The 27,318-nt window shown below is 47.6% G+C and overlaps 2 protein-coding genes across 4 annotated transcripts; one reads left to right on the top strand and one right to left on the bottom strand.

The window, feature by feature from the left end:
• The first annotated feature begins 2,357 nt into the window (after window positions 1–2,357).
• asxl1 (ASXL transcriptional regulator 1) lies at window positions 2,358–14,700 on the top strand. 2 transcript variants are annotated; one of them, XM_083675504.1, is made up of 10 exons: window positions 2,358–2,468; window positions 2,818–2,974; window positions 5,105–5,226; window positions 5,721–5,805; window positions 7,803–7,919; window positions 8,921–9,087; window positions 9,471–9,567; window positions 10,142–10,247; window positions 10,369–11,368; window positions 11,629–14,700. In XM_083675504.1, exons 1-10 carry the CDS (start codon window positions 2,382–2,384, stop codon window positions 14,554–14,556), a joined length of 4,866 nt encoding a protein of 1,621 aa, XP_083531630.1. In that variant the 5' UTR covers window positions 2,358–2,381; the 3' UTR covers window positions 14,557–14,700. The 2 variants fall into 2 exon arrangements, with proteins under 2 accessions (XP_083531630.1, XP_083531631.1); XM_083675505.1 differs by lacking the exon at window positions 7,803–7,919.
• A 2,508-nt stretch (window positions 14,701–17,208) lies between these two features.
• Window positions 17,209–26,907, bottom strand: pcmtd2a (protein-L-isoaspartate (D-aspartate) O-methyltransferase domain containing 2a). Of its 2 annotated transcripts, XM_083675636.1 has the most exons (8): window positions 26,757–26,907; window positions 26,621–26,655; window positions 25,502–25,815; window positions 22,296–22,398; window positions 21,941–22,112; window positions 21,630–21,753; window positions 20,718–21,165; window positions 17,209–19,400 (listed from the first exon to the last, which is right to left on the bottom strand). In XM_083675636.1, exons 3-8 carry the CDS (start codon window positions 25,806–25,808, stop codon window positions 19,370–19,372), a joined length of 1,185 nt encoding a protein of 394 aa, XP_083531762.1. In that variant the 5' UTR covers window positions 25,809–25,815; window positions 26,621–26,655; window positions 26,757–26,907; the 3' UTR covers window positions 17,209–19,369. The 2 variants fall into 2 exon arrangements, with proteins under 2 accessions (XP_083531762.1, XP_083531763.1); XM_083675637.1 differs by having other exon boundaries at window positions 26,621–26,907.
• Window positions 26,908–27,318: the final 411 nt, after the last annotated feature.

Here is a 27,318-nt window from a genome sequence, read left to right as displayed (position 1 = left end):
GAATCGCATATGAAAAATCCCAAACAATTCCCTCAAAATACACCCGCGGGTCTGTAGGTCATTGACATCATGTTGTCTAATGTCACATATGACTTATTCTATTTCACTCGTTCGGCAATGTGAAAAGTGTGGGTCTTGTAAAAGTAACCAAAACCAAGCTTAATGCACTCATTATACCTTGTTATCTCCCAGCAATTTGGCTATAAACCTTATACCCTTAAGGATTGTCGTGTTGGTAAACAGCCTCCCTGGTTACTTTCACTTCATGCAATGCCATGTTTTCCACATTGTGATAATGGTGCATGAAGCAGGGTCGCGGTCAGTTCACATGCAAAATGGAATTGAAGATTTTTTCCACAACGATTGTTCCATGCGTTAATAGCATTATTAATTATCTATTTATTTATTTAAATGTGAATGGTCCCTAACCTGGCATGCAGATGTGTATAGTCACTGGAACAAGGGGGCTGTAGTGTGGAACGGTGGTGCTGCTAATGGTGAACTAGTGAGCCATGGTGTAGGCAGCATAGCTAGCCCACAGGCCTAAGGGGAGGCTGGCCCACAAGCCTAAGGGAAGGCTGGCCCACAGGCCTATGGGAAGGCTGGCCCACAGGCCTAAGGGAAGGCTGGCCCACAGGCCTAAGGGAAGGCTGGCCCACAGGCCTAAGGGAAGGCTGGCCCACAGGCCTAAGGGAAGGCTGGCCCACAGGCCTAAGGGAAGGCTGGCCCACAGGCCTAAGGGAAGGCTAGCTCAGTCGACAGACGGTAGTGATATCCAGCTTAAAGGTAGAGTCAGCGATGTGACGTTACCACAGGAAGTGGGGCTTCAGAGATGTTTCAAATTCATCTAAGCAAGATGTTTCACTCACTAGCGCTTCAGTCTGTGCTCAAACACGGCAGTGCAACAGGATAGTTGGTGTCATGCTGTCCTCCCACTAGAGTCGAGGATGCTACATCGTTGATGCTCCTGGTGCTGGAGTGCTACTTCTGGCATTGGGTGTGGTGTTTGTGTGTTGTGTGCGTTCTCAGTTTTTGACTTTTTTTCTATTTTTTTTTGGAGATTGAAGCCATATGCTTTCTGCTGGCAAAGCTTTCGTGGTTAGCTCAAGTGTTTGAAGCATTTTAATAAGTGTGTGCTTGTTTTAGGCACCGTCTTTGTGGGCCTTTCACTCTCGGAGTACAAATATTTTCATTTTGTTGCTGTTTTTTGACCTACTAGGCCACTAGACCAAGACTCACTTACTTAAACAAATGTATTTGTTGCAAGTCGCTTTGGATAAAGGCGTCTGCTTAAATGCCGTAAATGTAAAATGCATACACTGGATGTTAAAGGGACATTTCACACATATTTTTTACTTTGGCAATTGTTTACATAATTGTTTACCTTCCAAGTGCTCTGTAGTTGGCCTGTGTGCAGGTACAATATTGCAGCATAGATGCAATACTTCAATTGAAACGTCACGTCACATTTTCCCATAGGAACTGATGGGGGTAGGTTACTACTCTAGAGTTCACCTGGAGTCGGAGTCAGCCGGCTAGTAGCCTAGCTAGCTACCAATGCTAACACGTTATTTGACAGAAATACCGTCTTTAGAATGGACAACTTGCCATGTGTTTGTTGTTGTTTGCTCACCTTTACAAACAAGTATACAACAACGGACAACCGTACTGATTTTGAGAAACATTTATTGAAGAGTGAATGGAGCTGTCATGCTGCTGGTCTTTCCCATTCTGTTCTTAAAAAAAAAAAAAGGGTGAAATGTCCCTTTAAGTGTGCTTTCAAAGTTACGTATTTGATAATTGATTGTTTTGTATGTTTTGCAGGTCCTAGAGAACTTCTCAGATGCCCCAATGACACCCAAACAGATACTGCATGTTATACAGACCAAGGGGCTCAAGGAAATGAGGTAACCAAACAGTGCAGTACACAAACGCACGTGCCAAGCATTCAATATCCGCCCACCTGCTGCCTCTCTACAGAAATGTAGCCTACCAGCAGTAATGTCATACAAAACATATTACCCATAATGTGTTTTGGGACAAGTCAGTAGAAGTGGAGTTGTGGGGATATCTGGGACAAAGGAATGGGGTTTTTTTTGCTTTTTTTTTTTTTAATCAGTGTAATTTTCTTCCCTTTCCTCCAACATCTCAACCTGGATTGATCCGAACACCGTTCTCCATTAAAACAGAAGGTAAGATGGTTGAAGTAACGAACAAAAACACAATTTTGGATTTTAAGTTTTTTGTTTCTTTGAATGTCAATATTTTTCTTGCCCCCCTCCCCTCCTGCTTTCTCGTTCTCTTTCTCACACTGTTCTCCCCCCCCCCCCCCCTGTGTCTTCCCTCTCAGTGGTACGGCTCCGCTGGCCTGTCTGGTGACCATGCTGCACTCCCAGGTGAGGGGAGACCGAGTCAAGAACAGCATCTTCTTCAAGCTGCCCGGCAGGATGAGTCTGTTCACACTAAAGGTACGGGACCCACCACACACACCGCTCACATTCCTACCCCGCAAGGGACACACACACACCGCTCACATTCCTACAGAAGAACTTCATGACCCCCCCCCCCCCTCGCCATCACCTTATTATCTCAATAAATCATCAGATTACCACAAACATAGATTCTAAGCAAGTGGCACTTTCCTTTTTAATGAGGCATGAGTGACTTCTGCTGGAAAGTTGTAGGCAACTGGACCCTCATGTAATGCACACACCGTACCCAGCACACACACACACACACACACACACACACACACACACCGTACCCAACACACAGACACGCGTATCTCAAAGCAGTCAACCCTCTGTCCCATTGCAGAAGAATGCCCCACAGTGGACCAAGGGTTCTGGAGAGCCAGAGACGGCCCCTGCCACGGCCGCCACTGCTACCATGGCAACAGCAGGGCCGGCAGAAGGGGCGGAGCAAGAGAGTGGCGACTCCTCCGAGACTGCAGCCGCCAGCGGAGAGAATGATGGTGTGTACTAGGGCTATACTAGGGCTATACTAGGGTTGTTGTACTAGGGTTCTACTAGGGCTGTGCTGTACTAGGACTGTATTATACTAGGGCTGTCTGTACTAGGGCTGTACTAGGACTGTATTATACTAGGGCTGTCTGTACTAGGGCTGTACTGTACTAGGGCTGTACTGTACTAGGGCTGTCCCAGTGTCCTTTTACTCTTATCCATACTCGTACTCCTTCATTTGGACTTGATACTCATAGTTGGATGATACTTGTGATCGTTCAACCAGAACTGCCATTTAAATGCTTACAGGTCAGAGGTGTCCACGTCTGTCAATCAGGCACATCACACACATCCATGTTTACATACAGCTAAACTGGCCAATGGAGTCATTCTTTTGACATATAAAGGAATCCTCTCTGATAATGATGATGATCGTATCTATAAAATGCCCCAAATCTGTGACAAGTATTAGTTTTGGTTGGTCTCTGCATCCCCTGCCACGAGAGAACCACACCAAACACTCGTCTCAGATAAAGGCAGAATGCCCTTGAGAGAATTCATTTACGTGTCCTGAACTCGAACAACATGGCAAACCAGAGACATGGATTATTTTTTTCCTCTCCTAAGGATGTGTTTGTTGCCATGGTTGCATGTGCACATGACACCGCTAGCTGTGGCCTAGATCAGAGTTGTGTGTGATTGGGTGTTTGTGTGCGCATTTCAGTGTGTACAGTATGTGTTTCATTTTCTTTTGTTTTGCAGTGATCTTTTGTTGCGCAACCAGGTTGGATTAGTTGGCTACTTTTTCAACATAGCACACAATAGACATTCACAACGGGCACATAGACAGACATTTACCACAAATGAAGTTTCTACCATATGTACGGAGGAGAGTTTGGACCAATCGGATGACGAGACTTCAGCGACTCCCCTGCACACCCAACGGATCAGCCCCACACAGTACATTACCAGAACTCAACCTCAACTCACTATCTGCTTATCTCTGCGTCCCCCCCCCACCCCCCCTGCTCTCCTCCTCTTTTCCTCTCCTTCTTTTTGTCCGGAGGGTTACAAACAACCTCGGCCCATGGCCCAGGGCTGGCCCCCGCCAGATGGGAGGGTCTCATACAAACTCCGTCAGTCATCCGATTGGTGGAAACTCTCCTCCTGAACATGTGTTTTAAACTTTCATTTGCGATGAAGGAGTGACTCTACCCACAGGGAGGGACACGCTGGTCCTCTGGTCACGCCTGATAAGAGTAGCATTCAACCCAAAGCACATCGTACAATACTCATACACCCACGCATAGGCATTTAATAGGGAGAAGCCCAGCTTGTGAAATATGAGTCATATGTGACATTAGACAACACGGTGGCAGTAACAGACCCTGTGTGTGTCAGGCTTCTCCCTCGGATGTTTGAACAGAGCGGCGCTGGATTGTAATATCAAAAAGGCAAGTCGGGGTTGTCACGTCAAAATGCACCAAAAAAGACCGCTAAAACGCTGAATTCACTGAGGAACACCGTAGCGCTTTCAAGCTCACCGCACGGCACAGCGGCACTCGTACATTCTTTAGGGAGAACCCTGTGTGTATTTTTGAGGGAATTATTTGGGATATTTTGTATACCAGTCTATATACTGTATGTTGACGAACATACGGTGACACAAACACACCATCACCAAGATAGTGATTTTAATCTCCCTTTGTGAGGGGAGGGGGGGGGGGGTGTCGTTTAAAGGGAACTTTATCTTCCCATCACAATGGTTTTTCCTGCCATTGGGGCTCTCCAACATCAGCCTTCTGGGCTGTCACTGTTAGAAGAATATAATGCTAGGGATATGGTATGTACATTTAGCAGAGCAACCCGTCCCAAACACACAATCTGTACCCACAACCCAACCCATAACCCTTTCATTGTTTGCAACTCCTGTTGCGGTGTGTTGTGCTTTTGCTCAAAGACAACATGAGCGTTTAGCTCATGCTTTTATCCAAATGATGTAGTTATTGAGTCCAAAGTCCCAAACTGACTGGTGTACTTGCGCTAAATGGTCCACAGACTATTTCTCCACAACTAAGCCAGAGGAATGATGTACAAATATGGTAATATGGTGTCTGCCCCCCCCCCCCCTCCCCCTACAGCGTCGGTAGATGAGACCTCCTCCAGCGCCTCCTGCTCCACAGAGCCCCAGCCCCGCCTCAGCAGGTCCGGACAGGCCCGCTCAGAGGCCCAGGCCCAGACCCGGCTCAGCAGATCCAGACAGGTACAGTACTGCACCTGAACTTAAATGCTTTTATTTTAGGATTTTGGGTCATTGGTGTTTGTTTGTCTGTCTGTATGTTTTTATTTATTTAACCTTTATTTATCCAGTGTAGTCTCATTGATGTCTCTTTAGAGATGTATGAATGTTAGCACGATTTCAGTCTGAATGGAAGGGCACAGTGTTCTTCTACCCCTGGTTAAATTCTTAAAGAGTTATCTAGATGTGCCAATAACTCTAGGACTAAGTGTAAACGTCTGTGTGACTTCTCAGTGTTCTATAGTGGACCAAAAGTGTGTGTGTGTATGTGTGCGCGTGTGCGCATGTTGTTGGACCTAATATATGTCATGACGTCTCAAACTTTGTATAACCGCTTTTGTCTGAAGAAACCTGCAGCTATTTGTGATCATAAATAGTCGCCAGTTCCTATGTTTCTTTTTTTTTTTTTTTTTTTACCCTGCTGTGCCTCTCACCGGGTCCTTTCCCCTGTGCTGCAGTCGGGGAGACAGAGGAAGAAGGCTGTGATGATGCCGCGTGTGGTCCTCACTCCACTGAAGGTCAACGGTGAACACGTTCCATCAGGTTAGGACCGCTGTTTACTCCCCCCTCCCCCTCCCTACACACACACACAAGCATTTGCCTCAGCAAACTTCTATGCTCCTTTTCATTGGTCTCTTGCTGCTACCCTGTCACAGCTGCAGTCTTAGACAGTGAACTGCCTGAACACTCTCTCTTTAAAGGTAGACTCTGCAACACAACATGGTCTTAAACACCAGGGCAACCTCTTGCTCACAGACATCAACAAAAACTGAATTAAAGTCAGTCTAGACTGCCAGTATTGGCCCTTCCCAACCCAGGCATCCAAAAGCCTTTCTTGTTGTTGAAGTCCTTCAGTGTTAATGCTGAGTTGATGTTGCTGCGTTGCTTTCTGTTCCTCAGTCATTTCTACGTATCCCAGAATGCCCCCCCTGAATGATCTCCCGAGTCTTTGGCATAGCACAGTATGGGAAAGGTTCCTGGGATGCACCTTTTGTTGGAGTCCCTAGTGTCTCTGTAGGTGCGAGGTGATGCACATTCTCCCTCCTCCAAACAGATGGGGCGTACGCTTAGTTCTGACTGCTCCTCATGTGTGCAACCCAGTCTTTCTCTCACTTCTATGACCGAGACGGATGAAACTGGTAGTGTTCGGATATGCTTTTTGAATTTAATGCGTAGTGGAGGTGTGTGTGTGTGTGTGTGTGTGTGTGTGTGTGTGTGTGTGTGTGTGTGTGTGTGTGTGTGTACACGCTACTGCCTGTCAAAAGTAGAAATCTTAATCTTTTTACATATGTCAGACATACCAGTAAAAACAGGGCAAGGAAAAAACACAGCTGTATTCTGAGTCTGAAGTCCATCAACGTGTAAGCCCCATAGGAAGTGATTTGCTCCATCCGTTTTTTTACGGATACAGAAATCTTGTCTTGTCTTGCCCTTGCCCGAGCTAAGGATGATACAAAGCAAGAGGCTGGACATATTAGCATTTGTGGCTAACCCTGCTTACACCTAGCATTGGAGTGCATCATGGTATACAAGGAGAAAAGATTCTCATTAGGCCAATGAAAATGAATGAATAACACCGCAAGTGGTCATTCAGGGGAGTTTTGTAAACAACAAAAAAGAAACATCTAGACCAACATGATAACCTAAAAACAATTAGTTTGGGAATAAATGTAACTGACATATTTCAAGTTGTTTCTACCTTCTGTTGAGGAGGAAAGTGGGTTTTAAATGCAGGAAGCACACACGTTCAGGAGTAGTCGGTGTAGCAGCAACGTACGAGACTTGCTAAAACCACAGTAATTCACCCCAGAACAGTATTTCCTCTACCCTACAACTATCGTGACTCAGAGGTGAGGCTATAAAAAATATATATATATATACAAGCTTATTTAGCTTAGCTATCAGTTACTAGCCAAGCTAGTCAAAAACCAACTTGTTCCTGTATGGTGGGCGTTACTTGTTGCTATGGGCAATGCTAACAGTGCACACTCTTTCCTATGTAACCTCTGTGGAGCTATTCTGAAAACTTTCCCTCCTCCTGGTTGGTTGCCTGTCACTATGCGTGCAAGACATATCTCTCTTCCTCTCAGTCCCTTAGTGCATCTAAGGGACTGATATCTGCCCCCCCCGCCTGTTTATCACCTGTTTCTGTTGTGTGCCCCTGGAATATGTTTATCTGCCAGAGACACCCGACTGCTCTGTTTTTTCACGCTTTGGAGGTGTGTGGTGTGGTGGCATACGTCCTGAAGGCCCATTCCAAGATGCACAGCTGGGATGACTGCTTACCCCGCTCCCTCTTCTCCCTGTGTCTACTGAGCCCTCGGCACCTGGCCCGCTCCCCCTTGCTTTGTCTTACTCTGTGCGGACCTGCTCACTCTCCCTCCCCCAGTGCTCTGGGCTTTGCTGCCCCCCCCTCCCCCCCATGGCCTGTCTTGCCTGACCCGCCCGCTAGCCCACCCTGTTTGTCAGTCTCCCCCCTCTCACACATGAGCAGAGTGTCTGACCAGCCCCCATCACACCCTCCCACCTCTCCCCCTCAGGAGCAGCTGGGAGGCGCAGGGAAGGCTCTAGGGGGGGTCCGGGCCCCACACTCCGTGCCCGCCCCGAGCTGGGTTGGAAACTGCAGCACTTCAAGAGCATGCGTGGCCTCCGCTCAGGTACAGGGCTGAGACCCACCAACACCAACCCCCCCCCCCCCTCCAGTAACCCCTAAAACACCAACTCTACCCTCTCCTTATGACTAAGTCTAATCAATTAGCACCAGGATGGTATTTGTAATACCTCCATTAACCAGTTGAAATCCACTGGATCTGTGAAGGGATGGGGTTGAGGGTCTTGCTTTGGGATTGAATAAACAACAAAGTGCAACTTTCTCACGTCATGGAAGCCAAGATGATAGTTTGAGAGTCTCTCCCTCTAATTCAGAGATTGTACATTTGAGGGTGGTTATATATATATATATATATATAATGACTGGAATATGTCTGTCACAAATGAAGAGGCGAAACTGTATAACCTGGGTGGGTGTAGAAGACAACTACTGGACATAATGGCTCAGTTGGTAGAGCACAGCACTAACAACGCTTAGGGTGGGTTCGATTCCCGCTGGGACCATATATACTGAAATGTATGCACTCGCTGCAATGTAAGTCGCTTTGGATGAAAGCGTCAGCTAAATGGCATATATACATGCTGTGCAGTCGACTCATCTGCAGTGTACATGTTGCGAGAGCAAAACCTCAACTTTGACCCAGACAGTCGCACAGAGCAGAAACAAAAAAAGCCCAACCTTCCACCGCTAACCGGTGCCCTTCTGCTGGTTGCCAACATTGGCGGCAGGCTGTGTCGGTCTCGAATGCCAACTGAACACCAATGCTTCACGGTTTGCCAACTGAATGCCGGGGTCAGGTTACAGGTAGCTATGTGAACGCTGGCCGGGACTTAACCATTCACTGACTGTTGTTGTGATCGTGTTTGCTGCCCTAACTAAAACGCCTGCCTGCGCTCGCTGCTGGGTACTTAACTGAACGCTTGAGTTTATGTTGGCTGGCAATGGAACGCCTGGTTGTGCTTGCTGTTGTTAGGTCAAATGAACGAAGAGCTGGAGTTTTGTAGCGTTAGACACTTGCTACGCTAAAAGGTGGGTTTTTGTCTGCAGGGCCCATGAAGAGGAGCAGAGGAGGGGTGGAGGTGGACTTTGAGACTCCTGGTTCCATCCTGGTCAACACGAACATCCGTGCCCTCATCAACATGCGTACCTTCTCTGCCTTCCCGCAGCATTCCCAACAGCAGCTCCTTCAGCTCCTCCCTGAGGTCGACCGCCAGGTCAGTGTGTGTGTGACTCAAGGGAGGCTGGTGGAGGCAGAAATTGGAGGACGGGCTCATTGTAATGCATGGAATAGATGATAGATAAGGAATGGTATCAAAGACACGTCTGATTCCGATTCTACCTCCACCAGCCTCTTGCGTGCAGTCTCATCATTTGTCACTCATGAAGGCCAGGAGTTTTTCAGTAGGAACGGTCAGAAGCACTACGGTTGAAAGGACGAGAGATGAATTGTCTCAGAATGTCTCATCCCTCTGTCGTCTCACATTGTTTGATATGCATCTTTCAAGTTTGTCAGACCATGTGCTATTGTCACGTTTTCTCTATCATCTATACCTCTTCATTGTGTGTGTGTATGTGTGTGTGTGTGTTCCCACTCCAGGTTGGTACTGATGGTCTGGCTCGTCTCAGTGGCTCAGCTCTCAACAACGAGTTCTTCACTCATGCCTCCCAGAGCTGGAAAGAAAGGCTGGCTGAGGGTGAGTACCAACATCCACTTTAAATTACCTGACAAACTCAAGGGACAAGGGGATAGTTGGCTTAAAAAAAGATTCCAATGTTTACCAACTTAGGCTACCTTGGCTGCAGTCGATTCACCAAGACAGTGTGGGGATTTTTAACACACTTACTTATGTACTTGATATATATTGATGTACTTGGCATATATTGTCACGTGAGTGTCACAAAAGGGCCACATTCATTCTGACAGTATGTCGGAAACGCCTTGTAAACACACCAACCCGACTCTGCTATGCATTTCTGAATCCAAAAGCACTTTTTGTCAGTTTGAAAAGGCACTTTGTTTGGCTGTAATCCAGCATTGAATTTTGATGTTGTGATGTCAGCAACATATCACAATTTATTACAGCGCAGTAAAGTTACTTTTCACCCAGTCAGAGAATCGTTGCAGGGATAGTTCAAGGGAAAGTTGACTGAAAGATACAAATGTGTATTTTGAGTGATTTATCTCTAAAGGTGTGTGTGGACTACAGGTGTGTGTGTGTGGACTAAAGGTGTGTGTGGACTAATCTGGACTAAACGTGTTCAACCCAGGTGAGTTCACCCACGAGATGCAGGTCCGCTTCCGCCAGGAGATGGAGAAGGAGAAGAAGGTGGAGGCCTGGAAGGAGAAGTTCTTTGAGGAGTACCACGGTCAAAAGTAAGACTGCTTTGTGATTTCACCAACCCATTTTGAAGAATATTTAGAGATGTTTAAATGAACTTATTCTCTATCGTTGCGTGTGTAGCAGGTGTATTAACGCTGTGTTCTATGACTGTAGGTCTGGCCTGACCAGAGAAGAGTCTCTGAAGTTGACTATGAGCGAAGCTGCAGATGCCGCTGCCAGCGTATTGGACAGTGATGTGACCGCGGCGGCCGGAACCCCCAAACGCCGCAGTGTGGGCCGCCGACGGCGCGACGGCAGGATGAGGCGGCGCTCGCGGGCCGACCTGAGGCGCAGGGCGCGCCGGACTCTCTGCAAGGCCACGCCCCCAGCCCTGCAGTCGCCGGAGCAGCCAGAGGGCGTGCCCGTGTTGGATGGGACCCCGGCCTCCGTCTCCCTGGCCTCGCCCCTGGCAGAGGCCACCGCCGTGCAGGGAGAGGTGGTGCTCCAAGCAGACTCTGGACTGGAGGTCCTGGCCGAGTGCGTCTCCCCAGAGCGGACGCCCTCCCCTGCCCCTGTGCCCGCCGCCGTTCCAGAGCCCACGCCCGTGGCCACCCCCACCCCCAGCCCTACGCCCAGCCCCAGTCCCACCCCCAGCCCAACGCCCAGCCCCGCCTCCATCAGCGCCACCGACGAGCCCGAAGTCACTGCCCGCCTGCTCCCCGAAGAACCTACACCTGCCGTGGCCTCCACCTCCTCTCCTTCCTCTTCCTCATCTTCCTCCTCCTCTTCCTCTTCCCCGTCTTCATCCCCCTCCTCCACCTCCGAGAGGCAGGGGGCTTTCGCAGCCGGCCTGGACTCATCTTCCTCCTCCTCCTCCTCTTCCTCCACCGCCGCCGCCACCGCCGACCCTCTGGACGACGGGGCCTCCGTGGTCACCTCCGTCACCGGGGGAACGGCCACCAGCAGCCGAGAGAGCAGCCCCGCCACCAGCCCCGCGCCTGCCGCCCAGCCCAAGGAGCAGAAGAGGAGACCAGACCAGCCCCAGGCCTTTGCCAACTTCCCCGAGAAGAGGCCGCGGCTGGACGACCGTCAGTCCTTTCGTACCACAATCGACAGTGTCCACTCGGAAAAGCCGCAGCCGACAGCAGAGGAGCCCAAGGTCCCACCTATCCGGGTATGAGCTCCCTATTTGTAAGTTCTTTGTTTTTGCTGTAGCTGTGCAGTGGCAGAAAATGTCCTGGCAAGCCTTAATCGTTATAAGACCTGGGATCCACAATCTGTAATGTAAGTTGTAATGTGGCTTTTGTTTTGTCTCAACTAATATTACAATACTTTACAGCAAGTTGCAATGAGGAATTTTGTCATTGCACAAGATGATTGACTCCAGTTTTACCTTTCTAAACATTTGACATGCCTTTTTTTGTCTCCCCCCAGATTCAACTCTCCCGAATCAAACCGCCCTGGGTCAAAGGGCCGCCCACCTACCAGATCTGTCCCCGCATCGTGCCCCCCGGCGAGGGGTCGCGGCGCTCGGGGACGGGGGCGCGGACCCTCGCGGACATCAAAGCCCGTGCCCAGCAGGCCCGGGCCCAGCGCGAGGCCGCTGCTGCTGTTGCAGCCACTGGGGACGGGGCAGGGCCGGGCGGGGGCAGGCCTGCTGCTGGGGTACCGGATCGCAGCAGTGGACGACGAACGCGAGAGCACCCAGGACCTATCGAGCCCGGAGGAGGAGGAGGAGGAAGAGGAAGAGGAGGAGGTGTGGAGGAGCAGGAATCGCCTGCGGGCGCTCATCCGTCTGGAGCACAACTACAGTTGCCCAATGTAGAGCCCTCGGAAAGGGCCTCAGTGCCCACTCCGCAGACGGCACCATCCCCTTCGCTGTCCACCTCCTCCAACCCTTCCCTGTCCTCCTCTGAGCCCCCGCAAACCCCCACCCCACCCCCCGGTACCCAGGAGGACAGAGCAGAGAGCGGGGAGGTCAGTGGAGAGGAGGGGGCAGCGCCACCGGTCAAAGGCACCTCCAACGGGCTCTCAGACAAGGTGTCGGGCTCGCTGGCCCTGGAGGCCACGGTAGGCAGCCTCCGCAGGCGAGGCCAGGTGGAGGACCACTGTGATGACAGAGCTCCTGTCCTTAACAGCGCTGTCTCCCAGGCAGCAGGGGGAGGGAGTGAAAGCTTGCCCCTGGCCCCCACCTCCATCCCGGACTCTATGCCCAGATTCGGAGCCCAGGGTGTGGACGTGATCAGGACCCTGGCGGCGCCCTCTCAGCTGTGGGAGGGAGAGCAGGCCAGGGGTGAGCACCGGGGCGCGGGGGGAGGAGGTGGAGGCGTCATCCAGCATGGTTCCCACCACGTGGGGCCACAGGAGACACCCCCCTCGGCAGCCAGAGAGTGCCGCAGCCAGGGGGAGAGACAGCAAACGGATCCCACCGAGACGCCCTCCCTCTCGCGACTCCCCTCCCTGGCCAGAGACCGAGAGGACGAGGCCGGGGCACACAGCGACTCCACAGAGACAGCCTCCGATTGCGAGAACGAAAGCCAGGAGGAGGACCACCTGAGCGACTGGCGCCACCACCTGGCCGCCGCCCAGCGCAACGGCAACGCGCACCACCACGGGAGCTCGTTGTCGCAGGCTCACGGCCAGCCCGTGATCCGCAGCCCTCCCACGCAGAACCAGCAGCCGGTTATCCAGGCCCACGTGTCCAACCACCACGGCCACGGCCCCACGGTCATCCAGCCCCGCTTCCCCAATGGCCTGCCCAGCCCGACGGCACTCCAGCCTGGCCACCCCGGACGCGCTCACCTCCACCCCGCAGACGGCCAAGCTCAGAGGGGCCGCAGGCCCAGCGACAGCAGCAGTAACACACTAGCCAAAACAGACACCCATGACGATTCCAAAGCAGCCGAGGAGGAGTGTAGAGGGGGACAGAAACTCTCTCAGACGCCCTCCGCTGCGACGGCGTGCTCCAAAAGGCTCCCCAGTGCAGCCCGGCTCGTCTCCACCGTGGAGGCCAACAACCCCCTGGTCACCCAGCTGCTCCAGGGAAGCCTCTCTCTGGAGAAGGTCCTGCCCCAGACACACACGGCCAGCAAGCTGGAAATCAACAGACTCCCTGGGGGTCCCCAGCCTCATCCCCAACCCAGGGGAGCTCCCCAGACCGGTGCTCTGGTCAGAAACACAGGTCCCCGCTTCAGGGGGCCCTCTGAGGCCACGGGAGCAGGGGAGTCCCCCGTCCCCGAGGTTCAGAACCAGCAGAAGTCTGCGGTGGGCCGGGGCTCCCCTGGAGTGGGCCTGCCCTCCCGCATGGCCTGCCTGATAGAGGAGGCCTCCTCCCGGGCCACGGCCATGCAGCAGTACCTCTCCCAGCAGCCGGGTGGCGCTGTGCCACCGGGGGCCGTGCCCGTCATCACCTCCCTCTCTTCCTCCTCCTCCTCTGCTTCCTCCAGACGGAGCTTGGACTTCAACTCCCAAAATGCCGCGGCCTTCGAGTCTGCCGTTATCAGAGAGTCCCCGGGGCCTCAGCCCTCCCGGGGGGCCACTCCGGACCGGCCGGCCAGCCTCCAGCAGCACCTCAACAACCACCACCCTCAGCCCCCCTGCCGGACCGCGCCCGACGCCCCCTCGCCCCTGCACGGAGACCTCTGCCCCTCCGAGGTGGTGCCCACCGTCAAGATCAACTGGCACCCCTCCAAAGCCCAGCAGCAGCAGCCCCATCCTCACCCCCTCTCGCCCGCGCCCAGCGTGAAGAGCGAGGTCACCTCGCGGTCCTCTTGCCAAGCTCTTGCCAAAGCCTCCCCTTGTGGCCTGAAGGGAGGCGGCGGGACAGCCGGGGTCCTCACCAAAAAAGAGCCTCTCAACTCAGTGGACGGTTACCTGAGTGGAATGGGTGGAGGAGGGGGGGCAATGGTGGGACTGCTGAACATGATGGCAAAGAAGGAGCAAAACAAACCTCCATACTCCTCTGCCTCCCCTTCTTCCTCCTCTTCCCCTTCCTCCTCCTCCCCGGCCTCCTCCTCCGTTCCCTTTCAGCTGTACGGGAGGCCCAGTAAGGCTGGCGGGCTGGGCGGCGGCGGGGGGACGACCCCGGGCTTCAGCTACACGGCCAACGTGTCGGTGGTGGACGGCAGCGGCTTCTCGCGCAGCATTGCCGACGGCGTCCTGCAGCTACGCCAGCGCCACGGGACGGACCAGAGCGCCGCACTCAGCATCCAGGCCTTCGCCGACAGCGCCGCCGAGGAAGTGGCCCTCAAGTGCTCGTGCCGCCTCAAAGCCATGATCATGTGCCAGGGCTGTGGTGCCTTCTGCCACGACGACTGTATCGGCCCCTCCAAACTGTGCGTCTCCTGCCTGGTGGTCAGATAGTATGTTTTCTGCCCGACAACAGTAAAGTCATATAACACCACGCCACCTCCAGTATACCTGCTCAATGTGTAGTGTTACGCACCCAGGACTTGTTAGTGAGAAAGATGAGGGTGTTGGAACGTTGGGCTTTGACGTGTACAGGACCCTTGGGGAAGGGTGGGGGTGGGGGGGTTGGGGGGGGGTCACAAGGGCAGGATGTTGCCTTGTATTATAAAATTGGTCCGTATTTTTTGTTGCATATTTTTTCTAATGCCGTTATGATGATGTTGTTGTTGTTATTATTATTATTATAATAATTATTATTATTAATATTATGTGAATTTACTGGGCACAGTTGATTGTGAATTGTGCCTTTTTTTTCTTTTTTTCTTTTCTCAAAAACATTTACCTCATCTTATCTCGACACACTTGTCATCATGTTCAGTGTGAAAATGGTGGCTGTTATTGTTTGTTTTGATTTCCTCTCCTGCCCGGCATGGAGAGACTTGTTGTTCTTGTCTCTTTCTCGCAAAGAAATATTTTTTTAATCATTAAAGCAAGCAAATGACATGGTTTTGTTTTCTCATACGTGCTTTCATTCAGTAGTTTTCTCCCCAAAGTCAAGTCTGTACTGTGTCATTGAGATACCGGTATGCTAATATGCTATGAAAGTCCATAAGTGCTGCAGAATGTAAACATAACTTGAGACTTCTTCAAGGCTTCACAGATACGATTGCTAACAAAAGTGAGTTGGACTGGTAGTTAATTAACAGTACACATGTGGACTGGTTCGTCCCAAGGTTAACAAAGTTTGGCAGATAAATAACTAGTAATTTGTATAGGCCTATAGTTAGCTACTGTACCACCTCCGACCTTTTGCTAGTGTCGTAAAGTTGCCGTCTGTCCTTAAAAAATGACTAGGCGTCTCACATTATGATCATACACAGCAGGGCAACTTTCTGTTGACAGATCAACATTTAATTGAATGCGCACACATGATTTTCAACCTGTGGGTAGGCTAATTCTGCCAGGTTGGACAATTTCAACTTTTTGAGCCTCGTGGCATATGCCGAATGACCTGCAATAGGGGTGGGGGGGGCGGTATTCCAGAAAGAGCTCTTAGCAAATTAGACAGAACCCTATCTAAAGAATTGTGGCTTCAGCTAAAATGAAGTTCTAATCCAATGATGCCACTAAATCACACCTGAATTGACTTGTTCACATTGTTCACATTGTGCACTGAAAGGCACAAGATAAGAACACTGAACATTAAAGTAATGCAAGCTGCAACAATGTGCCAAGTCAGCTGCCGTGTCTGAATGCTCACATTGCCTCCTATTTTTAATAGGTGTTTTCACTATGCAAGATTCTATGTAGTATTCTTTCACAGCACGACTATTTAGGAAGTCGTCTCCGATTTTAGTCCCACAATTCAAAGGAGCAGGTAAGGGAGGCGGGCAGGAGCGAAAATGAAACAATTAGCATGAACAACATGGTTGAGCTACAGATGACATTGGATGTGACCGAAAGCTCATATTGCCTACTGTTTACTAAAAATATCTACTACATACTAACCATACTACATACCATTTAGAGCCTACTGTTCAGTCAAATGTATGCAGTAAGCAACACATGTCAACATACTACACCTCATTCATACTGAAAAACCATCTTATGACGCTCAACCATGTTGTTCATGGTAATTGGTTGTAAATGTAAATTGGTTCCGTTACACTACTTCCGGCATCCCTTACCATTGAATTGTGGGACTAAAATCGGAAAGGGCTTCCTGAACAGTGCAGAGAATTCATACTACATCGAAAGGCAAATCTAGTATGACATCCTTGCATTTTATCAGGGATGTGAAGTATATTAGGTTAATCGGGTTCATTTGAAAATGAATCTGTTTTAATCAGATGGATGTAAATCACCTTACTGTACCTGATTTACCTGTTTTGCTCAACCTTAGGTGCCGCCGTCATTACCACCTGTATTCCTGTTGATAGGTTACGAGCTGTTGCATATATAATGCTGAATTTGCTAAACAATCTAATCATATTTACTTAATATACACCCCACCCCTGATTAATCTGTATCTTAATCTTGCACACTGAAAACGCCTACTAAATAGGACACAGTAGGACCATTCGGTCACGGGCAGTTTCTCAGTATGAATGAGGTGTAGTATGTTGTTGCTTACTGCATACATTTTTACTAAACTATAAGCTCTAAATTGAATGTGGTTCGTATGTAGTAGATACTTTTAGTAAACAGTAGGCAGTATAAGCTTTCGGATACCGCCAGTGTGGTCCGCCAGAAACATTGAAGAAGAAAGCCTCTGAATATTGATTAATACAAATTTCAGCATGTCTAACATCAGAGACAGAAGCTATCATTGGGGGTGAACACAGCCATTGAAAACTACAGCCACAAACCCCTTTCCCTGGCTGTTTGTTTGTAAATGACCCCTGATGACATCATAGGTGGTTGTTTTCTTATGGCCTTTTCTTAACATAGGAAACTGCAGTTTTCACATATGTTGACACTGGTACAGTGCTGGTTATAATGTATGAGGTTAAAATGTGGTGAAGTGCCCCTTTAATTTCACAATTAACCACAATCACATTTTCAAAGCCGCAGAAGTCAGAAATGAGTGTAGTCCATTAGTTTTACACCTCAAAATACAGTTTATTTAAAATCAACACCCGTCAAGGTTAGTATATTTTTTTTCCCAAGGCTACAGTCTTTTTTCATCACACATACATATTTATTCTATATGCAGATCATTTTTACATTCGCTTAACAAATCGACATATTGAAGAACCAAACATCTATAGAAGAAATATTTGGGCCCGTCCGGTGCTGGATAAATTTGGCACTGAAAACTTGTCAGACTGACAGAACATTAAAAGAAAACAACTCAACACTACAGCATCAACAGGACAACACCAAGTATTCACACAGAAGTTTCTACCTGTTAAAAACCACACCCAAATTCTTCTGTACCAATAACTATTGAGAAAACCTAAAATCTGTGGCGGAGTGCACATTTGAAATCATGTTACCTTGATAGTGTAAAGTACAGTACCAAAACAGATAGTTCACATTTCTCTAACCCACCAGGATTTACCTCATACAAGTGAATACATTTGCTGGCTTACCCTATGACAGCATATTAGTAAAACCATCATATCATACACCGAATAACAAATCCAGCCACTGCCCCTACTTGTAGAACTGAAATGATTGGATAGGTGGAAAGAACAACCTATCAGAGAGCATGGTAGAGCTAACACCTATCCCACCTACCTTTTCAGATCTACAACTGCCTTTGGGGCAAGGAGTTGATTTGGAATGGGGCAATTGAAGCAGCTCCAACAGAGGAATAAGCATTCAAAGGGCACGGCTAAATCGTCAAACGGACAATATCAAGGCATACAGTTTGATGCATGGTCCTTGCAAAACGGTCAGCCACCGTTTTACAACTGAAACAGGGAAAAGATTTCACCAACATATGCAGACCCATAAGTGCAAATACACAAAGTGCTTTAACTTTTCACTAGTGAATATACGTGCAGTCCTTTTCTTTGATTACACAAATTTCACTCAAGATTAATACGTTCCATTTGCCATTCAAATATTTTAATAATCAAGCATGTAGTTTTGCGCTTTGTGGCCACACCAAAAAAATTTGAAAACGTAAATATGCTACATTTTCTAAAAGCGCAAATATGTGCATATCCTAGCAAACAAACAAAACGTCAAATCGGTACGTAAAGGCCAGTGGTCCACCACGATACAATATCTTAGGAAAGGGCTTTGTTTGGACCAAAACAGCGCTATTCACTGACAACCTTTATCATGCGATCTCATTCCTTGATTGCTACCAATTCATCATGGCCATTTAGCCCTATATTTAAGCTCAGATCTACATACTGGACCTTTAAAAACATGATTTGAATATATTTATATTATATATGAATACACCTGCAATAAACTGTCTTGTGGAATAAACATTTCAAAAGCATTTCAATTGCATTGCAACAACATTTAATTGCAATACATAAAGGCGTCAATTCCGAGTTCTGGAATTTTTTAAAACTTTTTTCTGCAGATTGATTTACGCACTTTGGAGATTTTGGTTATCAGACCAAGCTTGCTTCAGCGCATACCCTTTGTGGGTGGCTAGATACATTTAATACAACACCCGAAAACCCAACCACTTGCAGTCGACAGGTTTGCTAATTGTATTCCAGGTTCTCACACCTAAGGTTGGTGGAATTATGCCAACCTCAGAATGCCCGGATCTGTGTACTCAAATGGACACTTCTGTCACACAACCATTTCCATCGATCTCCGCCCCAATCACGTACTGTATCTGGCTGGCACCTACATTTCCTAATGTTTAAATCCAATGTCAGAACTAGGAGAGGAAAGTGTGGGAAGTTATTGAGCGTGTTTGAAAGGATCAATTTTGAGCAGTTGCCTATCAATACCTGTTGTATGATGGGGATAAAATCTGCCTCACCTGCTAAAAAAATTCAGCCGCTCATGCAGTTTTTAGAGCGACTGAGGCGCAGTGAATCACACAGCTACTTCTCACAGATTGCATAAAGCAGCAAGTGACTTCATTGTGGGAGGCACTTTTCATGGCCAACTATGAATGTTTTCTTGATACGTGTTGTCACCGCCGTTCTGCAGTCAGAATTACACTTCATTGTCCAACTTGAGGCTGCACAGATACCCCACCTGTTCTTGCCTAGCCTAGCCTTGAATTATCGTCGGATTCATTTTGAAGTCAAACAAGCCCATTAAGTTCCACTTCATGGACACCTTATCTCAAGTTGGAATTTAACCAACAGGACCTATAGAAAGTAAAAGAAAAATTATTTTCAGAAACATTTCAGAAATTGATTAGAAATGGGAAACTGAGAAGACTTTTCAACATTATCAACACAATACATATGCAAACAGGTCTTCTCAGTTTTGTGTTTGTTTTTTGGGATCAATTTCTGAGAATCTATGTCCAGTAAGCTGTTAATCAGTGGAGGGGGAAAATTGTAATTGAATGTGTTTCGATTTCAGGCTCTGAGGCATCATAATGTGAAAAAACTGTGCAGGGGTTTGAATACTTTTGCAAGGCACTGTATAGTGATTATTTCAGAAATATAACTTAGAAATGCCTTATGAGCTAAGCACAACTGTCTATTCAAGTAATCCGAAATATAAGGTTTTATTTCTCCGTTGTTCACAAACACAAGACATAAACAAACAATGTATAGCTACAACATATGTTTAAAATATGGCATGTGGATGTCATGGACTGTGAATTTGAGAGCGGTTACATTTCCCCAGCCCCAACCCCAGCTGTATTCCAAAAGAAGTGGAAGGGCTGCCGTTTTGTGGACAAACGAATCCCAGATTGTGGGTTTAATGTTAGGGAAATAAAAATTCACAAAACAGGTCTGAATTATGTAGTCCAGTTTTTTTTTTTCCACCAATCTGTAGCCTTCCTGACGTTTCCCTTTACAGGAATGGCCCCTTCAGCAAAATGAATTACACAACCCTGCTCTCAACAAATACTGTACTTTCAATGCAGACCACAAGAGGATATGAAGACAATGACATTACGAACACAGTCCATGAGCAAATATCCATACACCATTTTGGACTTGAAGCAAGTCCGGGTCAATAGCTACACTGAATCGTTTTGCCTGTCAATCCACATGATTAGATTCTTAGAGAAAGACAAATCCAATAGACAAAATACAAATAGGGAGAACTATAAGTAGAACCTTAAAAGGGTCAGTTTCTGGCTCAAGACAGAGGATGCCTCACAGACACACACCCAAAGGGCGTGAAGAGGGATATAAAGAGTGAAAGGGTTTTGCAGTGAGAGGTTGGGTCTTCAGTGTTCAGTGGGTGTGGTGAGGGCTATGGGGGATACAGCTGGACCTAGCTCCACTTTTATTCGCTAACTCGCTGCCCTCTTCATTGACTCTCCCTCCAAAATCGGAAAGGATTGGGTACGTTTAAACAATATAGTGGAAACTCAGCTGAGCCATTATCCTAATTCTTATGCATATCCAATGCTTCAAGATCCAGAAAGGGATGCCAAGGAGGGCGGTAGGGCTAGGAAGGAGTTAGGGACATTGAGCACACAGCCTCTGGTCCTACCCTACTTCTCCCTGTAGTGCAGCAGGTACATCTTCAGGGGCTCAGGCAGGGGCAGGCTCAGGATCCTCTCTCTTAGCAGGTTGACTGGAGCCTCATGCAGCAGGGCTCCACCCTCCCTCCTCTCTTCCTCTCCCTCCCTCTCCCGCTCCTCCCCTTCCTCAGGCTCTCCTCCAGCCCTGCAGTCCTCCTCCTCCTCTTCTTCTTCGGTGTCTGAGCCAGAGCGGTTGTTGTTGTCGTCCATGGGCCCCGGGATCATGCGGCTCATGAAGACGTAGCGGTTGGACAGCAGGGCGGAGCCGCGTGGGTGAGCCCGCCTCAGTCTGATTCGCTGCCCTCCACCGCGGACCAATATCTTTCTGGGTAACGGCCCTGTACCCGCCACAGTTTTCTTTAGAGTGTGGCGGATGGAGATGCGAGCCAAGTCCTGCAGAGTCCGCACCTCAAACATGGCCGCTGAGGACGTACAGGTACACACACACACACATAATACACATACATACACATACATACACATACACACATACACACACACACACACACACACACACACACACACACACACACACACACACACACACACACACACACACATTAATCGAGTGAAAATGCACATGAAAACTATCACACGGTAATCTTAATATTAGATTAGATAAGAACTAATATTAACTAATAATATTTGCTGCATTACCTTTTAAACATGATTTGAAGCTATACACAATATCTTTACAAAGTCTCCTGTGATAACCACATTAGCCAACTGAGCTCAAGCCTGAGCCAGCCCAAGTCTATACGCATCACACGAGGCTAGCTTAACGAACCACCTCCGCTACATCCACAAGTGTAACAGAGTCCCTGGAATCTAACTCGCGTCCTTTATACAGTCACACAGTGTTCTCTGAAGCACAGTAAAGGCTTACGTAAAGGCACTGCTCTGGGTTTGCTGTTGTCTCGATGTTTCGGTAACACCAGCGGGGCGAAGGACACAGCAATGATCTTTTTGGTCTCCCAGCTGTTGTAGCCTGTCCGAGTGATCTTGGTCAACTGAAAAGGAAGTCGTAGAACAGGTTTATGAGTCGTATACCTGTAATGTTTGTCATGTAGAAACAGTGTGTTTTTAGAGAGTGCTTTTAGAGGTGTGTGTGTGTGTGTGTGTGGGGGGGGGGGGGGGCTGAGCTTTTGAAGTTAAATTGCTTAACGGATGCTGAACCTGAAAAGTGTGTGTGCTGACCTTTTCCTCCAGTGGCAGCACCAGGATTCCTCCCACTTTCAGCAGGTTCTTCATGTAATCCTCATGCTCTCTCTGCACCCCCGCACCACAGTACACCCTGTCATACTGTCTGCTCTCAGGGGCGATCTCCAGGCAGTTCCCCAACACAAAGGAGGGCTCACAGAACTCAAACCTAAACACACACAGCAGCACACACACTTCTCATGCTGAATCACACAAGAGACGTTCTAAAACTTTGTAGTTCAGGCCCAATACGATGTTCCTAAAACCGTCTGGTCTCATCATTCAGCTGTTTGATCTGAACCATCCATAAGACACACACTGTAGTGTAGTGTCTCTCTCTCTCTCTCGTTACCTGTCAAAGCTGTCACTGCTCTTGATGAAGAATTCCAGTTTCTGATATGCATACTCGATGACATCTGCATGCAGCTCAACCCCATGGTTCACACCAAACGGACCTACGGGGCGAGGGAGAAACCTGGTCAGACATGGATTTTCTTTTCTCATTTTTGACCAGTTGAGAGTTTTTTTATCGCTTTTGATTTCTAAAAACATTCTTCAGTTAAACCAAGACAAGACTAAAGTCCTGCTTGTTGTAGCTAAAGCCCAGATAGAGAAAATGGTTGAAAATTCGAACTCAATGTTTGCTGACAGGAAAGTGCCTCCTGGCTCTTGCCATATTGCTAGTGGTAGAGTTATATCTCTTAGAAAATAACGTAGTAGTCGTAAAAACCAAATAGATACATCTATTGTGTCAGGGCAAGAGTGTACACTGTGGCTACATTATTTTCTTAAATAAGGGGTGAAAATCGTTGTTTGTCACATGGTACACCTGGCAAAATGAACTTTTCAGGTGAGGTCGACTCCCACTCAACACTAATGACGGTGCAAGACAGGGGGCGGCAACGACCCCCTCAATCCCTGGTGAACCGTGACAGACCAGCTCCTTAGTCCGAGGCAAACAACGACAATAAGAGCAGCTTCTTGTCCGACTACAGCGTTGATGTAGACTCAAGTTGATGAACCTTCCCTCCTTCGCTATCCTGCCTTCTTGTTTTTTTACATTTTAGCATTGGTAGAATTTTGAAATTTCAAATAGAATAGGCCGCTAACCTCCAAGTATCTAAAACATTGGTTTCCACCAAGCACAAATCTGTCTCTCCTCACTGATGACAATGGGCCATCTAAACTCACATCGAATCAATATAACACTTGTAATTATGAACATAGCTGATATGATTCAATTGTGGAACAATGGTGTAATTGTAGATGGATTTGGAAGACATAGTCATTTAGTCATGCGCTCGTGTGTGTGGGAACCAAAGTTTTGACTTAATGTACATGTGGCTGATACAATGACAGTGCTGTTTTATCTCCTATTGTGAATGGTCATCAATGCCCCCCCCCCCCCCCCCCCCCCCCCTGCAGGATCTGCCTCCTGCCTGTAGATACAAATTCCATTCCATTCCAATCATTCGCCAAAAGGCTTCCCCCATTTGATACGGATCTTTGATGTTTCTATTGTTGGGATGGTATACAGAAACACATTTATTGAGTTGGTTTAGGCCCAGAGCACTAACTCCTGTGTTACAACAGTCTTATCATTTATTTTTATTTTTTTCACTATTCAATTGATTATTTTGTACTGAGTTATCCTATTTTGCCTCAATCTAATATTGGAATATTGTATATCTAATACACCACAACATACTCATGACCAGGTTTTTACATTGAATTTATTTTAATGTTATTTGTCAGTGAATATAGTTTCTAAAATAAAGATAGTCATCAGACTTTAGGTATTGCACCAAGTGCCGTAGACATCACGATTCCTTGCAACTCTAGCATGGCAAAAGCATATTGTGATTCTTCTCTGTAGCCGAGGCTCATATATGACTTTCTGTCATGCAGCGATGACCAAATAATTATCAGTCATATTATTCATATCATCTTGTGGTGTCAGATATAACTTAATGTTAACTTGTGTCACTGTGTCCTGTGACCATTGTTATGTAAAGTCTGCTTTATTATGTCCATAACCGTCTGGAGTTGTTGAGGGAATAAACGTACAGCTCTTATGACTGTTGTGTTAATATCTTCCTCATGACAGGCATAATAGGAGAGGGAGAGACAATGCTCTGTGTTGGCTATCATCTATGAAATAATAGCCTGGTTGGGACCATGAATACAAACATGGCGCAAAACAAGGCAGACGTCCAGTCATTGAACGCTTTTAGCAATGGCTCAGAAACGACCTTCAAACTGCACAGAGAGACATTCAAATGCTATCCATGAGTTTATCTGACTCTAGGTAAGTAGGAAATAGGGCTTAATTGCCAAAATGTCCCATTACATCTGGTGCCTTGAAATAGGAGGATTATGTATAAAAAGTGTTGTCATTTCTAAATGGTGAAACCAATATGTACACCTCAAATAAAAGCTGAAAATCTCTACTTTAACCTCAAAGTAATTGTTAGATTTCAAATCCAAACTTTTGCAGTATGGAGCAAAAGATTTACACAGGGCACTGTATTTATAGAGGAGGTACTGGTGGTATGAGGGACTATCCTCGACGGGCTACAATTGCTGTGCTCGTCATGATTAAATAAGTTTCTATTTTTGGCTATTGGTAATTATCATTATAATAATTGTTGGACGTGGAATGGTTTGCCAACTCTCCTTGACAAGTCCGCCGACACTCCCATTTACTGCCCTGCTTATATAGGTGCTAAATTTGGTCGTAGCAGACGCATCTTGAGGTGTCACCAAATTACCAAAACGGTATTTGCACATAGCTTTTACCACTGTTCAGCGGAAGGAAATTGGAGCCCTAAGTCTTTAAGGACTAAGCGAGATGACATCAAACAACACTTAACTTCCTGATTACAGATACAGGTACACTGCCCACTAGATCGCAGCTGTTGGGTCCATAAATGGAAGAATTCGCGAGGTGGAATAATAATACTATATTTAATGAAACCCTGCCGATGTCAGCTATGGAACACAAAACAGCACACCCAACAACACAGAGGCTGAGATGCCGGTGTGCTCTTCAGCAGCTGCTTTCTCACAGCAGGATGTCCAACAGCAGGGGTGGGATTTTCAGGACAGACAGGATGTTTTCTGCTGGTAGCAAAAATAACGATCACACTTCAACTATTATTAGTCAATAATACACCAATTCATTTGGGAACCAACTTAGTGTGAGTTTATACAAATACATTGAAGTTATCAAGGGGGTGGTACAAATAAAAATGAAGCTGCACGTTTCTCTTCCTCTCACCCAGTATGAGTCCACTATGGTGCTGAGGTAGTGTTGAAGTACAATGAATTGAGGAAGACTGAGGCAAACCCACACAGTAAGAGACCCAGTGCCCAGTATGAGGCCCACCATGGTGCTGAGGTAGGTAAACTCACCCAGTATGAGGCCCACCACGGTGCTGAGGTAGGTAAACTCACCCAGTATGAGGCCCACCATGGTGCTGAGGTAGGTAAACTCACCCAGTATGAGGCCCACCACGGTGCTAAGGTAGTGTTGAGGTAGTGTAGAGGTAAACTCACCCAGTATCAGCCCCACCATGGTGCTGAGGTAGCCCGTGCCGCTGCCCAGGTTGAGGAAGGAGAGGCCCAGCTGCAGGTCCAGAGCCTCCATCACCTCAGAGTAGATACACGGAGCCGACAGGTGGATGTTGCCGTGACGCCAGGCCAGGTCCTTGTAGGCGTTGTCCCGGAACTCGTCCAGGTAGTAGTCGGCCCGGTCGATGGCCCGGAAGGCCCGCTCCACCAGCTCAGAGCGGATGTACTGAGCCTCCTTCAGGTTGTCGATCAACTCATCATTATCCTCCCCAGCGCTCACGGCACCACCCATCCTCTCACTGAGAGAGAGAGAGAGAGAGAGAGACATAGACATACCGTAGAGCAGAGGTAGAGGGGTGAACTATGCTTGGGGGTGCAAACACACACACACACACACACACACACACACACACACACACACACACACACACACACACACACTACCACCACCACCACCACCACCACCACCACCACCACCCTCTAATAAAGGGAATACAGGTTTTGGATTTGAAAGGTATAAGCGTTCAAGTTTCTATATTTAAATTAACCCTTTTTTTCTTTTATCAGATCCTACCATCTCCACTCCAATCAAGTAAGAAGCATGTCAAGGTTAACAGTTTTGCCCTATTTTCGGGCATATGAGGAAAAGTACAGGTTTGATACAAACCAGTTGTTACGTCTTTCATAATATGCTGTTCATATTATACAACATTCTTATACTTTGGTCCCGCGTTTTCATGAGCAACCGAGCGGTGGCGCTGCCACACAGGCGCTTCCACCAGTGACTCCTGGGGAACTGCAGAAGTGATGTTTCCCACCAATCAACGCACACAGAAAATACAGCTGCGCCACTGAATAACAAGAGCGTTTTTGTGTCTCATATTACATAAACATGTCCGATGTCTACCAAACTGCTGCGACATACGTGTCGTTCAGAAGTTACTACAGTTGACACGCATGGCCAGGTGTTTTTATAGACGTTCTTTTACAACAGTTTGTTAGAAGGCTGGTTATCAAAACCCCACTATTTCCACTTATCTCCAACAACATAAATATCAACAAACAGTTGACAATGCAAGTCACACAGAATAACACCATAATTACCTTCGTCTCTCTTGATATGCCGTCTATAGAGCGCTCTGCAGAGGTGCACATGAGAGATAAGAACAGCTAAATGATCATCTGGCCGCATCAAACAAAGAAGATCGCCATCAAAACATGAAGCAGCTTTTTTTTTTACCTAATGGGAGTGACGTTTTATCGACGGTGCTTAAGAGTAGCAACTGTCCATTTGGCAAAATGAGGTTGAAATCGTGTCAGTGTTCCCTTCTGGTTTCTCAGCGGTCTCTCTCCCCCCCCCCTCCAACTCACCACCATTAACATTCAATACATGTCACCCCAGTTCGGGATGTAAACAATGACCAGCTGACAGCCTGACGTCATTCACAAAAACACACCAAAATGTGCGCTGTTCCTCGCAGATCTGCTCTGCTCGGATAGGCTGAGAGGGTCACAACAATGGCAAATCTGTCCAATCAAACGTAAGCAAGGCATGAGTGCGATTGGAAGATCATTCAAAGTGAAGATCGATCATTTAAACCAGTGTTCTATATCTCAAGATGTGCGCGTTATATTGTTGCCATATTCGCTTCTACAGTGCAGCTGCCACCTTCAAATAACGAAATATTTATCAAGCTCACTGCGCAAATAGTGGACATTTATTATCAATATTTCCTGAATTGTCCGACAGATGTCATCGTAGTACAGAAAGAGTCTTGTTATTGTAAGCCATCTCAAGTAAC

The sequence above is a fragment of the Argentina silus genome (assembly GCF_951799395.1).
Source record: "Argentina silus genome assembly, chromosome: 8".
Taxonomy (NCBI): Eukaryota; Metazoa; Chordata; class Actinopteri; order Argentiniformes; family Argentinidae; genus Argentina; species Argentina silus.
Note: the sequence above shows the minus strand (reverse complement) of the source record. Positions and strands in the feature narration are given on the sequence as shown.

What these genes read in the sequence shown, in the direction of transcription:
- asxl1 (XM_083675504.1), top strand. Translation starts at nt 2,382, where the DNA reads ATGCTGCACTCCCAGGTGAGGGGAGACCGAGTCAAGAACAGCATCTTC. An exon ending in GGCTCAGCAGATCCAGACAG is followed by an intron (nt 5,227 to 5,720) that starts GTACAGTACTGC and finishes CCTGTGCTGCAG; the next exon opens with TCGGGGAGACAGAGGAAGAA. An exon ending in TCCCTGAGGTCGACCGCCAG is followed by an intron (nt 9,088 to 9,470) that starts GTCAGTGTGTGT and finishes TTCCCACTCCAG; the next exon opens with GTTGGTACTGATGGTCTGGC.
- pcmtd2a (XM_083675637.1), bottom strand. Translation starts at nt 25,808, where the DNA reads ATGGGTGGTGCCGTGAGCGCTGGGGAGGATAATGATGAGTTGATCGAC. An exon ending in ACCCAGAGCAGTGCCTTTAC is followed by an intron (nt 21,166 to 21,629) that starts GTAAGCCTTTAC and finishes GTACGTCCTCAG; the next exon opens with CGGCCATGTTTGAGGTGCGG. An exon ending in CTGCTGCACTACAGGGAGAA is followed by an intron (nt 19,401 to 20,717) that starts GTAGGGTAGGAC and finishes TACTTTCTATAG; the next exon opens with GTCCTGTTGGTTAAATTCCA.